General features: G+C 41.4%; 1 protein-coding gene across 1 annotated transcript; it reads right to left on the bottom strand.

The window, feature by feature from the left end:
* Positions 1–165: 165 nt before the first annotated feature.
* Positions 166–17,704, bottom strand: LOC110987719 (eukaryotic translation initiation factor 4 gamma 2-like). The gene is made up of 22 exons (XM_087130886.1): positions 17,390–17,704; positions 15,138–15,275; positions 13,795–13,959; positions 13,319–13,421; positions 12,906–13,016; positions 12,326–12,392; positions 11,670–11,762; positions 10,990–11,048; positions 10,484–10,594; positions 10,101–10,211; positions 9,893–9,964; positions 9,528–9,660; positions 8,690–8,809; positions 8,317–8,492; positions 7,661–7,927; positions 6,500–6,715; positions 5,678–5,900; positions 5,479–5,561; positions 4,980–5,137; positions 4,400–4,608; positions 3,836–3,957; positions 166–3,663 (listed from the first exon to the last, which is right to left on the bottom strand). The coding sequence occupies exons 1-22, from the start codon at positions 17,536–17,538 to the stop codon at positions 3,589–3,591; spliced, it is 2,961 nt and encodes a 986-aa protein (XP_086987012.1). The 5' UTR covers positions 17,539–17,704; the 3' UTR covers positions 166–3,588.
* Positions 17,705–17,761: the final 57 nt, after the last annotated feature.

Below are 17,761 nucleotides of genomic sequence, written 5' to 3'. Positions count from 1 at the left end.
CAATACAGAGGAACCTCCAAGTTCAAGTAAATTGGCAAGTGATACTCTTTGCATTTCAAAATATGTTCACCTTTAAAGGATTAGACCCACTAGGACTGGACTTTTATTCAAGACTGTGACAATGCTTTCCATAGAAATCAAAGCTGTTACAAAAACCCACAGTGGTTTGTAATGCGACTCAAACACAATGAATTTTATTTCCACAATTTTGACTTGAGAGTCTATATTCTGAGTGTACTTAGACAAAAAAAGGAATGAGAAATGTACCTTTTAAGTCTACACATAGCACAAATATTCTCACGTGACTATATAAAGAGACATTTAAACTACAATCTACCTCTATACAACTACAATAATACTTCAAGTGCATCGCTGGGTTTTAAATATTTGGAGAATTTTTCTTTCAGAAGAGCCTCAGATACACAATTGGATTCTAGTGCATTGTTTCTCTGTCCTCTGTACGTTCAATAGGCATGATAGGGTATCTAGTTTGTAGTCTTGTGACACAGTCTTCAAGAATCCAAGTTTTATTTCCTAGGCACCAAAGGCGAGGCACTGTACCCTATCAGAGCCAATTACCAAGCAACGACTTCAGCTGTGGCTCCACAGAAATCTGCCACAGACTTTCTTTAACACCTGACACTTCTGCAGCAGCAAATGGACACCCAAGATCAGACTGTACCAGAAGGATGAATCAAAGTCATGATTTGATAAATTGCAATCGGTTTCCCCAACATGCAACATGTACAGGGAAATGTGTAAAAACACACTTCGTTAATTTGACATCACTGAACACAACGTCAATGTACTTTTGCAGCAACATAGAAACACATCCTTGTACATGTATCTATGGTCGACTATAAGCTGACCTATCAGGGGTAACATGAAATGTAATACATACTGATCAGGACTTAAAAGTACTATATAAAAGCAGGCATTACTTTTACACATGTCACTACCCAACCGTGTATTAGTTGCAGACTACAGTTTGGTTTTGGCTTACTGCTCGCTTATAGTCGATAAATAAAACCAGACATAATCTACACAAACATCAATGTGAAATTCTGAACATTTTTCTGTGCAAAGTTCCAAATTGAAAGTCACACTGACTTACGTAGAAAGCATTAGTTCAGCAGATGTACAAAACATACTTGATACAGTTTTCCATAAATGCTGATTAAGTATTGAGACAGCTAAATTCAACTTGTGACTTCTAAAAACCGAAAAGAAAAGGAAGCAAACATTGGAAGCATGCTTCATTACATTTAGGAATGATTGGGAATGAAACCTACATTAGACAGTATTAACTGCTCCAATATTGCAAGTTTTGTCTACACTTTGAAAATCTACACTTAGTGATATGTCATTTTACTGTCTTACTTTTTGAGTTTAATACAAATTAGTTTCACACTGATTCAAAATTTTGCTATCTAACTGTACATCAGGAAGTTGGGATTCAGAAATTAAAGGCAACATTTTGAGAATAAATATGAGATTTTTAACCCAAACTTTATTTTTCCATCCCCTCACACCACCTTATTTGGTCTATACAACAGTGCTGCCAAGAGTTGGCAACACATTGGCCAATCACGTTGGCAAAATCTGTCCACCCAATGTGCATTTGGAAAGGGTCAACAAATTTCGCATGCTGTGACTGGCCAACGCATGGCAAACTCTTGGAGGCACACTATTGGGAACCCCTATTCTACCAATGCCCCACAGCCAGGTGTACTTTGATGGATCCAGGAGGATTACCAGGCAATGTGAACTGAGGGAAAGTTTGAAGGATGACCACAGTTGACCATAGTTGGACCACAATTGCCCAAATGGTGGACAGTTCCATCTAATCTGCTCCAAGCGGAACAAAAAAGGGCATGTTTTTGTTGGTACTCAGCGCACTGGCGCACCATGAGGCACACAAGTATAGGCACATTTGACGCGGAGCACGCTGAGTACACGTAACTAATGTATTCCGGCATGTATGGTCTTTGCGTACACACAGAACGCATGTAAAACCTGCTTGTAACCACCTGTCTTTCTTTCGCCACTTGACGGTGCACTTCAGCTCGGGGCTGATAGCCCATTAGGAACAAGACCTTGGGGCATGGTTGCACTATTGGTTTTTCAACAGCCATTGCATGTAAACACGGGGGAACCATTCACAATAAAATAATCACATGAGGTACTACAGACCATGAACACCAAGAGAGTTACAATCAATGGCAACAGGTGAATGATGGTAAGACTTCACAAGACAGTTTGACAAGGGTGATTTGAGTGTGACTGGACTGAGCATGAATGCATAAGTAAAAAGGATTTACCCTCTGGTCCAAGTATAGTTAACAGCAAAACACCCAAACTTTCTCTGAGTTGGGAGAGGCATTCCATGTCATACCATCTTTGACCATCAAAACAAACACTTTCCCCAAACATCACGCAGATAGAAAAAAAAAATTGCTTGACAAGGGAACCGGGCAGATTGTATAGATAGGAAGAAATCGTATTTGTTTAATAGCCAATTACCTTATCAAGCATTTAGTAATACTAGCCACAAGCATAAGCATATCCAACAGCAGGTGTTCCTAATTAGCAACTTGGAATGCCAGAAACGAAAAGAAAACCTGGCAGGTTAAATATTACAAACTGTTTTCGACACACGACAATAGCACCAGACAATATCAATGTTCACTCCAGTTCTTGCACTTTCCTGTTTAGGGAACTAATCTAAACTCTACATCGAGATTATTTCTTATCTTCATGGGGTAAATTTCAATATTTGGCACAGCCAGATTTAACTCTTCTTACAAAATGGAAGTGAAGAAACAGCCCACGAAATGGCATTAATGAGGGAGAACTTCATATTCTTCAGTGTCCATAAGCAATCCTCATGACTGTAATAAAATGGCAGGCCTTTAACTGTAGACCGGCAGACTGTTTTCTGGAGCAACAAGCAGATTTGCTGTAGCCATGTTTCAAAAATACTACCCATCACACAAAACAGAGAACAAGGCATTCTGGGACTGAAATGAGACAAAAATGCTGGTTTTCTTGGTGCAGACAGCATCACTCAACACTGGTAAATCCCTTGAATTAGCTACTGTCAGTCCCTGAATGAAACATACCATTCCTAAATTTTGCAGCTGTTAGGAAGCAATAACAGATGTTAATGCAACTCATTTTTCGAAATAACAGTGAAGTTGCTGAAGAAATTCCTACTGGCCACAAAACTTTCCACAAAGATACTGCGGGCATGCAAGTTGGATAAGTGATCCCAGAACCTTACATTTTGGCTTTAACATGTTTTAAAATATCATATTAGTTATAGTGGATAAATTCACCTGTTAACAATTCTATTAACAATCAAAATCACATGGTTGGGAATGCGTTCCAGGGAACCTCCTCCTAAAGCTAGTTATTTCATCTCTTTGTCTCCTGCTAAGGTCACCCCCCCCAAAAAAAATTATCAATTATCAGCCGAGTACCTTGGACTGTTGAGCGAATTCTCACACTAGAGCAACTCTAAGCCACCCTTACAATCAGGGTAACAGACTACACCCTGCACAAATCCAAATGACAGCCTACAATACTTTATTGGTCTGGGTCCTCGTCTTCAGAGTCCTCTTCCTCTTCAGCGGTTGCCAGCCAGGTCAGCCACTGGTTAACCTATGGCAAGGTAACAGGGAACCAGTGATAAATATTTATGTGACCCTACTGAGACCAATCATTGTCTCTCATTTCATCATCACCTAAAACCACAGAGCACAACCCTTCCTACTCAAGCATACAAACTTTCATACTTTGACCTCTATGACCTACAACCTTTACGAAGCCTCACCTGGAATAGAGCCTTGCCCTTTCCTGGATGTTCATCCGAGATGTCTTCCTTCCATTTCAAGAAAGCTTCTTCTTCAATGACCTCCATGTTGTAGAAGTTGACGAAGAAACGCAGCAACATGCCTATAAGGACAACACAACTGCTATCACCAACGATTCAGGACAATGTCAAGTATTCATTAGAACTTACAAATGACAGTAGACTAACAGTCCACTCTCAATATAAAGAACAGTGTTAAACAGAATAATTTAATGAGCAAATTCTGTGAATTCCAATTTCTTTATTTCTTTTTTCATTCTCTGCATTGACAGTCCTTTTATAAAGTCCTGGTTATAATCAACTTATTTTTCTAGCCCTGTAACTTTGCAATAATAAGAGTTGTCTGTATATGAAATGCCTATCTGAAAAAACATCAATATCGTAGGATTTGCAGGTGTAAAACTTTCGTTAACTTGGTGACACATGGAAAGGGAAAATAGAGAACATCCTGAATTATGACTGGTTCCTTGTCTGTTACTGTAAGCAAACTGATCCCTTTTCTGCTGGTGGTAATTCCTAGCTCACCTTTGGGGAACCCGCTATTATTACAATGCACCTGCAATGCATACAATGCACTGAGCTGCAAGGCAACGCTCTCGTGGACGAACTTCTGTAGAACAGCTTTGAATTTTTCCAGCAGGGCTCGTTCCTTGTCTTGCAGGGGCTTGTCTGGGGCAACGCTGGAATCAATACCTTCAGCCAGAGTGGTCTGGGAAGTTACAAACTTGATGATGCTGTGTACAGCAGTCAAGAGAAAAAAAATTGAGGAAAGAAGTGAAGAACAAGTATTGTGTAATGACCAGAAGCCGTAGAGTACATTCAACAGTCCTCAATCCTTCACCTGTTGGAGGATTGAGGACTGTTAGGGTTAAGCAAGAATTTGACCGTTTACTCTAAGACAAAATTTCCTTGAAATCAACTAAGCCGAATAACATCAACTAACTTAAATGTGGATCGTACAGAGCTGAAAACTCTTGTTCGGGAAACAAATGGGCCTTTGATTTATTTACAGCATTGATAAAGCCTTTGTCTATAAAAACCACTGGCTGGTATGTTTTTTCTCAATCCCTAGTTAGATGATCACATATACCCCTAAATTTCTTACCTTGTTGCCAGAGCGTTGATGAAACCCTTGTCCGCATGTATTTTGGTCGGTATGTTATCTCGGATCCATTTGTAAAGTGCGGAAGGGTTGGGCTCTGTCGTTATCTGCTTCCAGATGTCTGCCTGAACCCTCAGCAGTGGGAACAAGAAACTCAGGCCCTGTCAGAACACAAGATCCAACATCTTATTCGATAAAAAGGCATGCAGTTTTCATTCAGCAAGGTGTGTGAATAGCGCCTTCTATTAAATACGCACTAAGCACATAGCTGAGTAAGCTATGCATTCCTCATGGTTCCCAAGTTGTACACATGCATAGACCCTCGTTACAGGTGCAACAATCCTAACTCGCATTTGTTTTGTAAACGAGATACGAACTTCTTGCACTGACGTCACGAATTATGAACCAGGGCAACGGCTCAGTGATCTGAGCTGAGAGTAAATAGTGCCCTCTGTCAGCTTGCACTGGGGGATTAGCAGTCATGGGTTTGATGGACACCAACCTTATCATCAAGAATATCCATCATGCGCTCCTTCCTCTGGTCAATCTCAGGTAACATCAGCATCATGTTCACCTTGCTTGCACCTGGGAAAGAGGACGACAATGAGAATAGCTTGAAAATAAACAAGTTGAGGGCAGAAGAAGTCTGGTCATGTCTGACTGGGTTTAAAATAAAACAGTAAAAACAAACAAGAACTCACTGAAGAGATTGACAAGCCATTCCTTGTCCTTCATCTTGTGAAGTTTCTGAAGACACAGAAGAAAGAGAGGATAGTAGGCACCAGACTCCAAGGGTTTGGCGATGTCAGCGAGATGAGCCACGTCATCAACGATAGCACGAGCAGCCAAACTGGCCATGTGAGACTTGATGAGGGCTACCTCTGCTTCTAGGTCAGTGGAACGCTCCAAGAGGGATGTGAACCCCTGGCAAGATAGTGGATATTAGGGGAGTAAATATTGGCACTCTAAACTCAATGATGGTACACACTGCACAGCCAGCCACAGGGGAAATAAAGACGTGTCTAAATGAGCTTCCAGGGCTATGGCTCTGTCTACTGTCTCTGTGCATATATCCAGTAGAGTGAAGACTTAGGCCTAGCTCTAAAAACAACCTTGGATGCATCCTAAGAGGAGTCACTCTAGAAATAGTTGACCTCTGACCTCAATAACAATGTTGTGTAACTAGCCATCTGAGACTTTTTCAGTATGAGCTCAGAACTCCTGACAAAACAGACTCGTGGAGTTTATTTGGAAATGCTGGATCCATGCTATTAACCACTTCACGCTGGATGACGTGTAAACTCACATATTTTTCCTTATTTGTTCCATGGAGGATGTGTACACTCGTTTAAGAATTCTTGTTTCGTTTCCACGGTTGATGTATTAGCGTGTCGTGCTTGGTTGGGTCAAAGTGCAACTGCAAGGTTGAAGAATTTACTGGCAAAAACTTCATCCCCAGCAGCTTCTTCCCGTTAGAAAATCTGATGTTACCTGACTATGGAGCGACAAGCATTTTTTCTTACATCTATGAACTGTGCTGATGTGACGGCATCATTCTGTTTGAGTGCTGTGATGAATTTACTGACGCTTTCCCTTTCCGTGTCCCCCTTAGTAAGCGCCTCCGTCATGATGCTACACAGCAAGGCAGCGACATACTCTCCAGCTACACGCAAATCCTTCCAACCGTCAACTGCTGCTGTCAGGTCATCGGAAGTCAAGTAAGACTTCATCAAGGTCTCCTGTCATCAAAAAGAAGGAAATGGGGAGATAAGGTCAGTCAGAAAAGCTTGACTAGAGAAATGAAGTTGACTGGGATTTAAATCTGACCCCTTTCATGTTTTCTACAGGCACCCTGCTGAATCAAACAGAAAACAACAACAGAAAGTATGAAGCCTGCTGAGCCAGAATCCAACCGCTAGAAGAAAAATCCATTCCTTCACTACCCAGATCAAAAAAATCCAACAGAAAGAGCCTGGTGTTAGATACCACTGGGTTCAGCAAGGTTTTAGTTACGGGAACAGCTGAGCAAAACTGAGATCAATAAAGTGATCAAATTTGTAGAATTCTGACAAGATGTAGTGCTTGAGAATGAATCGGTGGTAAGACAAATGATGGACGGCTAATACAAGCAACTCTACATCCACTTATGCCTAGAAAAAAATCTTGAAGTAAATGAATTAGAATTCCCAGCAACCCACTACTGACTTAACCACTTCCTGTCAGGAAGCCCGATTTCGGTCACCGTGTGTTTATACACAGAGCTGGGGTGCCCGATTTGGGATTGATGAGAGACACACAGCGCGGCTGCTTGCTACTCCAGCTGCGTATGAAAAGACGCTACTGGCATTCACCGGAACAAAGGAAATTATGCAACACCACACAATTCTGGGCTCTCTTTTACAGGGCTGCAGGCCTGGGTTGAATACTCAGGCGTGAATGAAGGTTGCCTGACAGATTAGAGTAGCCACCAGACAGTTGTTCATGTGGGTGTAAACGTTCAGTAAATGAAAATATGAATTTTTGAAGAATATTTTGAAAAAGGAAAATCCTGAAAAGGTCCCGCCATCACATCCCGCTCAAGAGAAATCCACCCGGCAGGAAGTGGTTAAGCAAATCTTTTCTTAACATTTTCTTAATTTTCTGTACCAAATCATGTGGCTGAATGTAAAATTTCTAGAACCTACCATAGACTTGAGCAAGTCCTCCTTGCTGGGTGTTTGTTTCTTTGCTTGCTTGCCACGTTCTGAACTGGTACTCTGCTTGACGCTCAATGGAGGGAAACCAGACTGCAGGTTACCAACCGGAGGTTGTTGAGATGATGGAGTTGGGTTGTTGGGTTTGGAAGGGACAAGGCTAGGAGGCTGAGATGATGTCTTTTTGGTACTAGGAGGTAACATGCTAGGACCCTGGGGCTTGAGAGAAATGTTGCTGGAGTTGGGACGAAGGTTGAGCTGGGTGAAGAACAAGGAGAAAAACCACAAGATAATTTGAAGTCACAGAATGTCTAAACGGAAAAACCACAGGAAAGGTTCATTTATCAACATTATCTGGCTGGATTAATTCTGCATTATAATCACAATTGACCATTACTCCCTGAGGCTTTATGTAAAGATGCAACCTCAGTCCTGCAAAATCCTACAGGCTTGCCTGACAAGACATATAAGGCAACTACCAACTTGCCTGACAGACAAAATGAGGAAAATTAATCCCAAGATCTTAAAGGTCTCTGACAAGATAATGACAGATCTGATCACATGTTAAAGGCGATAACTGCACCTGCATCTGAAGTATTTACTAACGAGAAATCCTGACAGAGGACTACGACTTCTGTCAATCTCACCTGGTCGGAGGTCATCTTGCTCATACGTGGTGGTTTGTTGTCTCGTTGCCCTGACAGGTTTGACCTTTGACCCATGTATCCACCCCCTCCTCCGTCCTTACCCATTCCCATACCCTGTTGATTCATATGCTGCTGAAGGCGTGGTGGCGGATTGTTGTAGTTACCCTGGTAGTTGCCTGGGTCAAATGATAAAGGTCAAAGGTCAGAGGTTAAAATGGCTGATAATGGTTTATAAACCATAGACATTTTGTTTTTTCCATTTCAAGAGAGGCTTTACAATAATGTTAGGATTCCTCATCAGGAAACAGGAGTTTTTAACAAACTTTTGCCTGTGTTTGTAACAGGAACTTTATTTCAAAGAGGGATTTGCCACCTTGGTTTTGTCTATCCATGTTGCGTTGTGGGTTCCTCATCTGCTGCTGTTGTTGTTGCATCATAAAATGAGCATAAGAATCCATCTCAATGGTGCCTGGACCAGTGCCAACCTTACCAGCTAGAAAACAAATAAAAATGGCAGAAAATCAGATGTGAAATTCCTCAATGCATGTATAGGACACTACACTAGGAACCATTTCCAACATGGTTCGCCCTCAGTGTTTGTTACCAAACAGCCCCATATTTAGCTTGCACATCAGTGTCAATAATTAGATGAAGTTTTCTCATCTACCACTCCAGACGTTGAAGGGGTGAGACTGTTATGAATCGACAAACGGACAGAGTTTTTGAATGTGGAGATGCAAGATTTGGTTATGGAAGCAGGGTCAAGGTATGATAAATTATAACCGTATGATCACCAATGTAACAGAATCCCACAAGGTGGCCTTTTATTAGTAAGGCATTAAAGACGTTACATCAAATAGCACGATCCAGGAACTGAGTGTACTAAAGTGCAACCTCGTTCTCATGGGTACGATCTTTCCGTGCCATGTTGGTTCCCGGCACCAAGCCCTGAAGGCACACACACAGCCCATGGAGTCAAGGTTGACTGAAGTGACCTAATGAGGTCAGTGCCTATGAAAGCATTAGGAAACAAACCACCCCGACTAGAGTGCATCTTTAATGTTGATTTTATCTCTCTAACGATGGTTAGGACTGTATATCAGAAGGTGCAGGTGAATTCAGGAGTCATCACTGCAGCGACTCGAGGCATTAAGGGATACTCTATTACCTCAGAAGCATTTAGAGAGATAGAACGAGATGAAGACACTTACACATTGTATCTTGGAGGAAGATATCGCTCATGGCTCCTCGTGATTCCCAACCACCATGCAAACCTCGATCACCGTTCAGTGGGCCGAAGAATTCACCATGGGAACGCCCCATGTCCATCGACATACCGGAGTCCTGACATCAAAATGGAAACAATCACCCAATTTCATCTAGTGCTTCTTTAAACATTTTGAATTTACTTGTTATGAATTATGAAAAGATGTTCATCTTGAAGAGATTACAAGTAAAAACGAAGACGTGAATAGGATAACAGTGAGCACAGTAAAATACATCAATGTGTACATAACCACTGACATTTCTTCCTATGTGCTTCGTTGGTAATGTGTGGTTAAAGATGATTTGTTACCTTGAAAGCGTCTTGGTGGATTTGACGTATTGTCCTTGGACCTTGCACAACGGCGCAATGTCGAAGCACCCACTGCGAGTGAACAGACAATAAGAAACCACCATCTCAGACATACTGTACATCTCAAGAACTGAAAATAAATGTTCACATTTAGAATGACACTTGATAATCTGGACATCAGTCTGTCCTAAGAAGATGGTCTACTCACGTTGTTGCGTCTCAGCTCCAGACAATCCTGTAGCATGAAGCGAATTCTCGCTGGCAACTCGGGAGCTTCTGAGAAACGGGTCATGCGCTCAAAATACTGATCCATCCAAGACTGTGTAAAAAAACATTAAAAACAGTGACCACTACAGTCTGGTTCCAGACCCAGTAGGTCAGTCTCTGACTCACTGTATAGATGTCAATATTTAAGTTCGAGCGACTACCATTTATGAACCGCAGGTCAATTTTGCCTGGTACCCAGACTGTATTTTGTGTACAGGTTACGTGTCAATATTTCCCCGTGGTGACTAACAACTATCACTCTGAGTTTGTTGTTATCTATTTTCCATCTAACAGCCTAGTCTCAGAGTCAGTCCCTGAACTCACCCTCGCTTTGTCATGGTCTAGTCTCCGGCCCACTGTATTCATTATCTTACACAAACACTCCAAGTCCTCCGCCTTCTCTCGAAATGTCTCACTGCTTCGTTTGTACAGCAGCTAAGGAAAGCCAGGTCAGAGGTCAAAGGTTAAATTAAAAAATTACACAGAACACCTCAAATTATTGATTTGTAAGTCATACTTTTTGGAAATTATCAGAGGGTTTTTATCCAACTCAGTGTGTCCACTTATTTCATATCTGTTCATTGGAAAGATGGCGACACATCAGAGTACAGTCAAATCCAAGGAGGTGCCATTCTCCTGAGGCCATTACACTCATGAACTGGTTTTAACTTGACCACCCCATTGGTCAGAGAGAAATGTAACTCCACGTCAAACAGGATGGCTGCACAGTAATGGCCTCTAATTCTAGTGGAAAGATTAGTCAACAGAAACAAAAGTTTTCCAGAAAAAGCCACTCAGGTCAGCTTCAAGAAGGTCAAAGGTTAATCTACCTGTTTAATGCACTTATGCAGTATGGACTCATGTAGCATTTCCAGTTTGCCGAGTTCACCTGTTGAAACAATGCAACAGTTTCCACAGAATTAATTGAATGGTGATTTCTCTTGGTGGGTGGTGATATCTGGTTCCTAAATGTGATGTCACATCGGTTTAAACCACACCACACCAAGAGCAATATGAAACCATGAAACCGGAAGCTAACATGCAACTTGAGTGTTCATTCAATGGAAGCAGTCGCCAGTGGTGTGTGTGCATGTATGATAAAGTCATTTACCAACTGGATATGAGATGTGGTGGGAGTAGATTTGAGACTTGAGCTAGTGAATATATAAAGATCAACGAACCTGAGTATTATCGAATTATGTCAGCTGTCGTGTCATGACAACACTGCTTGTACTATAGTCTTGCCTAATTCTTGAGTCTTCTCAGCGTGACGTCCTGTTGACCTGAGTAATGCACTACTGTCATATGGCGAAAAAGCCCCTTTGTGCAATTGAATGCCGTGCAGGAAATGTAATGAAGTTCAGTGATGTCCGACCACAAGATTTCCAAGAGGGCCCCCCAAAAACTTCTACACAGCCCACATTACCAATAGGCTTCCGAGGCTTCAGCTTCGCCTGTTGTTACCAAAACATTGAAGATCAGGGCAGGCATAGAATCTCAAGAGGCTTACCAATAAACTGGATGTTACCCAGCATCTTCTGCTTGGTGATGTGACGTTGCTCCTCCTCGTCCGGTGTGAGATTGCCATTTTTGTTTTCGAAGGCTGAGAAGAGAAAGAAAAAGTCAGATACAATGGTTTAAATGAGGCCGAAGATTTAAACTTGGGAAGTGATTGAACGTGGTAGGATCTTTCTCATGGATCTTGTCTGTGTTTGGACAAAGGACTGTGCAGCTAACCTAGTTACTTCACATCAAGGCTAGATATCTCTCTTTGGCAATCTGCACAGAATGTGTCACTTGATGACAGCCATGTTTGTTTTTTTTGGGGCAGACCCAGGAGTGACTACTGTCCAACTACCCAAGAGACAGGTTGGTGAAGTGGTTCTTTTCTTGCCTTCCACCTCTGTGGTCTGGGTTCGAATCCCTGCTTGGTCCACATGGGGATTGGGTTTTCAGTTCCTACCTGATTCTGTGGGTTTTACCCAAAATATTCCTCTGGGGATTTTCTCCTACCTCTAAAACTGTCCTGCTTCTCATTGTCTCCTCCCTACAGGTTTCTTCAGGCTAACAAGCTTATGTGCCTAGAGCAAGTTTGAAGAATCCTTGATGTCATTACCAGATATAATGAAGAATAAGAAGGAATAACAAGACAGAGACAGAGGTTACCTGCAAAAGCTTGCGATCGGTTCTCAAACTCATCCTGACATTTATTGATGAGCAGGCGCCGGAAAGTCTGTGGCAAGAAATGGGGGGAAAAAAGAATAAACTTAGGGGAGATTGGACAGAGAATAACCAAACTGGCTTCAGAGATTGGAAGTAAACCATCTGAAGCAAAGTGTTAGACAGTCCACAGACAGTATTTGACACATTCTATGAGCCCTGAGCTGGACCAAGAGAGGGCGCAAATTTCCCAGCAGCCCATGCTCCTTTGGCAGGAAGTGCACATCCTGGTTCACAAACAACTAGGAAATAAACTCGTTAAATAAGCACTCACGACAACACATGGCTCTTTAACCGATGAGGGGTGCTTCAACTTGAAGTGGATAAAGTACGTAAAATAGATGCTATAAAAAGAGCGACAGGCCTGGGGACGTAGGACTGGAAGACAGGGCTATAGTGGGGCCAAGTGGGACATTGGGGACGGTATACCTTATTGTTTGAATCAAAAGGTTTGCACATTCAACCTTCAAGTCATTCACAAACAGTGGTGCAGAGGGGGGTGTCAAGAGGTAAAAGAACGACTCACTCTACTGGTTGAGCCCGGAGGCTCAAAGGTAGGTGCGTCTTCATCCAATCGCTTACATAGCTGAGCATACACGGCACTGTACTTGGGTTCTTCTAAAGCTTTGTCAAATACCTGCAAATGAAACAGGTGAAAACGAAAAATAGCACATTGTATTCACCAGTGCATAAAATATTTTAGGCCACTACGGAAGAAAGACGAGTGTTTGGTTGAGGGATCACATCTTCAGAGATTTGATTCTTAAATTTAGCGACCCTGAGAGGTGATGTACTACATAATGACATTTTACATGCAAATTATTTCATGAATAGTGCAAAGTGTCTTTTTGCAACCTGCAGTTTGTGCGACTTGTCACACTTTCCATCCAATTTTCCCCCTTTTTAGCATCAATGTGCTAAGGGATTAGTTTCGCTTACCAAGAGAATGATGCCTTTGAGTACAACTTTTGAGTCGATTCCTACATTGAGGAGCTCAAGAACCAACTTGTCAAACTTTTCAGGGGTGAGCTTGTTCAGAATCCTGCAGATATGGAGAAACAAAAACAGGTTGGAATGGATCCAATTATGCACAGGATCAGTGTATCTTGACCAAGTTGATCAAACCCCACGGCAGACTTTAAAGTATGATTCTACTCTAGAGCCTCTTTATCTATTAGAAATTGTGGTCCTGTGTTGTTTGTCATGGGCTAGAAGGGTGTGATGGGTTTCAGGGATGGGATTTGGAGGTGGAGTAAATTGGTACATGTACATGGTGAGCAAATGGTGAGTGAAATATGCTCAAAAGGTGCTGATATGAGGCCCAGGGTGCAGTGGGGTATGGGTGTTGGGCCAGATTGGGTACTCTGGGATGCGGTAGGGTAAGATCAAATAGAGAGAGAGAGACAGACACGTACCCTCTGACACGCCTAAAGATGTGATTATGCCTTTCTTGGTTGGTGTGATATTCAGGTCTGTTGGTTGAGCTTGGTGGAACCCATCTCTGTTGGGCTCGTCCACTACTACTACTCTGAAGTCCACTGCCTTTGTTGCTCAACACAGGTTCATGGTAGTTACTTTTGCTGTCAGGAAGAACTCCATCAGTTAGTCCCATTATATTCAACCAAAGGCATTTATGTATAAGTGTGGCTGAGCCAGAAATGATAAAGTAATTAAATACACGTTTTTACATAGAAGTAGTTCCCCTTTAAAAATGTTTAACTTTAGTTTAGAGTTCTTGATTTTTTTCTAGTAGTGTGCCCCCCTGTTTATTTGTTTAAGCCCTAGCTTCCCCCATATAGAGTTGCCACATGGTCTGGTCACACTCAGTGTAGCAGATCAGCAGAGACCAGTCACCTTCACATGTACCTATGTATTGTTCCTCCTAACTGGAGTGTGGTTTTCTGCTTGAGTCCTATTCTGCTAGTAGTCAGTGATTGAAGTCTGAATGTAAACTCGTTAGGTCCATTTTACATACTGTGTGGGTTTTGGTTTTTGCTCTTTTGGTTTAAGTCTTTTAAATCCTTCAGTCCTTTTAGTTCTTTGCATTTTTCCAGTATTTTTTCATTAATAAATTGTATTTTTGATCTTTTTTTTAAAGTCAAATATATTGGTGTCTGAGTCCTGAGTCCTGGTTTAGTTAGAGTTTTTGTTCTTTGCAAGTTCCCCATAGTGTTCAATTTTTCCCTGTTACATACATGTAAGCACTACCTTTTTTCTCATTTATTCACCTCAGTCAATAATGTCTAGACCTACATAGGACACGTTGTCATAGTGACTCTGGTGTCTATTAAACGGCAAAAACTTCAGCAGCAGCATCTATTTTCTGCAGTCTTCAGCACTCAACTTACTCAACCAGGGGAATAGTTCAACTATTGCCCTCACTAGAAGCCAGCATTTCCTGGGCTTATCTAGATCATAACTAAGAAGAACAGTCAATGAGTTTGTTCAAAGAAGAACCTTAGCAATATCTACTATTGTCCTATTTTTAGTACTCTTAACAAACTCTTCCAAGTTACACCAGTCAATCGTTCAACTATTCCCTTTCCAGGACCAGTCAGTATATTTCATGGCTTTGGTCATTGGCATCTTCAAGAAGCACTGCCTTTTCTGTTTTGTCTTAGGATTTCAGCTGTCAAATCCCTTCAAAAGAAACATGCCCAGAATGCAACAAAAAGAGGGCTTAGGCAAAGACTACCTGTAAGGACAGTAAGTAGTTCAACTACTGCCCTCTTTAGCAGTCAATAGTTTCTAGTCTTACGTGGGGTACTGTCGTGGCGTCTCTTGTTGCCTTCGCTGAGGGAAAGCTTGAGAAGCACCACCTACTTCTCCCTGGCCTTCCACTTTGTCTTGATTCAAGCCGCTGTAACTACACAAAATATTCAGACCACATCCGTACCTACACAGGAAAATAAGGTTTAAATGAATAGTGTTTGAGGGAAATGGGCAAAACCTAAATTACTGCCCACACTACACCTTTACGTTAAACATTTAAAAATCATGTCCACTATTTTATGCCGTAGAAATATACCTCTTATACTAAAAAAGTAGTATTTGGCCATATTTTCCTGCATTAAATATTCAACAAATCAAGTACGCCCCTATTCCCTGTGCAAAAGAACAGATGGCTTCCCCTTGGCATGATGAAAGTTCAAAAGGTTGAGCAACCCATATCTCAATTATTTCTGGATACTTTGGGCCTATTATGAAACTTTCCACCATTTCCACCGGTAGGGTTTCACATCACAACTCGTAGACTTCCCTAAACTCGGAGAAGTCCCTTTATTTGGGGACAAAATCAGTCCCGTAAAAGACAGAATGTCCCAAAACAGGGACTTTTTTTCCTTCAAGTGGGCTTGGTGATCCTACCATTGCCCTGGGGATCGTTTTAATGCCATAATTGGATTCAGCAGAAGAAAATACACAAGGGTACTGTTGAAAAAAATTCAACCATTTACTTCCAATATTACAAGGAGGGGTCAGGGGTCAGGCTATTTAGCATCAACAAGTTATTCAAGCATATTTATGCAACTTTTTTATATAAAATGTTAATTAGGATCCTTTATATCAAATTCAGTGTATTATATCTATCTGAAATGACACTTGAAAGTTGAAATTTGAGTGACAAAGTCTGGCCTGTTTGTGCAGTCCCACCTGCCGACATCTTGTTTTCGCATGGATGGCAGAGGAAAGAAAGTTGGCAGCCCCCATACATGTACATCACAAAAATTTTCATTTTCCTACCAGAATCTGGAAGCAAATTCGGTGTTTCTCTTATACAGTGGCAAGTGTTAGAGTCTCTGAAATATAATAAACCACTTTTAAATCTGTGGAGGGTATTTTCAAGTTGTTGACGCTTTGTCGACACTATGTGCGGGTGTTGACGCTTGTTGACGATAAGTAGCATGAAGGGTAGGTACATGTAAAAGACCGCATCTAAACAATTTTTCTGAATATTAATCCTTTACGTACAGTAAAACTGAATAATATGGTAGGCCCTAGAAAGTTCATAAAAACAACTTGGTCCGAGGGCCTGCCGGTAAATAACTAGATGGAACTGGAAATAGGCCTATGGTGCAAAATTGAAAATAGCATGTGGATTTTTTTTTTAAATCTAAGCCCACTTGGGCAAAAAAGTCCCCTTTAAAAGAGACATCTTTCAGGGGTCTTCTCTGAATAAGCCTTTTGCGAGTTAACTCTGACTCAAATCTGGTACACTGAGTTCTTTAAATTTACGTGAACATAACTTGAATTCTCCTTACTAAAACTACTGTTGCTATACCCCATGATCCAAGGCAAGCTTTTGCTTAGTTACATAAGAGATGCTTCGCAACAATACACTGTTCTAATTGGATAAGAAGGGCACAAAGGAACCAGTCCATTCCAGAGATGGTGGTCGCTAAGCAAAAGCTTGCCCCGAATCACGAGGTATAGCAACAGTGTCTTCAGTTTGGGGAAGTCAAATCGTTATGTTTATATGCAGTCAGAAAACTCAGTGTACAATATTTTATTCAGATTTAACTCGAAAATGGCTTATTTAAGGACAGTCTTCCAGATGTGATGTGCACCTTCAGTCTACTGCCCACCATCTGCCAATTGTTTGCATTGGCATTGTCCACTGACCAAGAACAATTCTTCAAAATGCTTCAAATTAAATCAGCAAACGCTTATTGCCTCATGGATCGGCATACAATATTACAAGTATCAAAGAAATACGAAGGACTCCAAACAGTTTAACCGCTAGCGTCATCCACGGAAAAATAAGAAAAATAAGTGACAGAAAAGAACACGTTGTCAGTGTACAGTGGTGTAGGCCTAGGCCAAAAAAACGCCTGAATGCCACAAAAAGGAAGTTACGACACACATACGCAATCACAAATAACAATCACTTCCATTGGGAGAGTTAAAATCAATACTCAAGCACTGTATACCAAGATACTCCTTTATTTATTTCATTAGTCTAGGATGTGAAAGTTAGGCTAGAAACGAAGTTTACAGGTTTTTTAAACTCACCATTCAGAGCAAAAAAATTCGTGGCGGCCTTTACTGCTGAGTGTAGAATGGATTGGTAACCAGTAGACCTCGTCCAATGGTAAATTAACGGGAAAATGTGCATAAGACAATGGAACATCCTGCCTCGATAGCAGGAAACCAGTGACCATCTTACGGACAATGCATTTCACGGCATGCCTCCAGAGAGGGCGTCCTTCACATTTTATGGACAGCGAAATGTTACAAGTTGGAATTTTTAAATATGGGCTAGTCGAATCAACCCCGACATCAAAACAAACTAAATGTATCAATTTCAGACAACTGTCTTTGCCCTACTCGCACGTATGCAATTAAACATCACGTGTGCCACTGAAAATTTACTCACAAGCAGTG

This window comes from Acanthaster planci, linkage group LG20, assembly GCF_054643075.1.
Source record: "Acanthaster planci isolate LZ-2023a linkage group LG20, COTS_SCS, whole genome shotgun sequence".
NCBI lineage: Eukaryota > Metazoa > Echinodermata > Asteroidea > Valvatida > Acanthasteridae > Acanthaster > Acanthaster planci.
Note: the sequence above shows the minus strand (reverse complement) of the source record. Positions and strands in the feature narration are given on the sequence as shown.

Excerpts from the sequence above, each read along its gene's own strand:
- LOC110987719 (XM_087130886.1), bottom strand. The coding sequence starts at position 17,538 with ATGGTCACTGGTTTCCTGCTATCGAGGCAGGATGTTCCATTGTCTTAT. Across the intron at positions 5,562-5,677 it reads ATGGCTTGTCAATCTCTTCA|GTGCAAGCAAGGTGAACATG; the intron begins GTGAGTTCTTGT and ends CCTCTTTCCCAG. Across the intron at positions 4,609-4,979 it reads ATCAACGCTCTGGCAACAAG|CATCATCAAGTTTGTAACTT; the intron begins GTAAGAAATTTA and ends TGCTGTACACAG.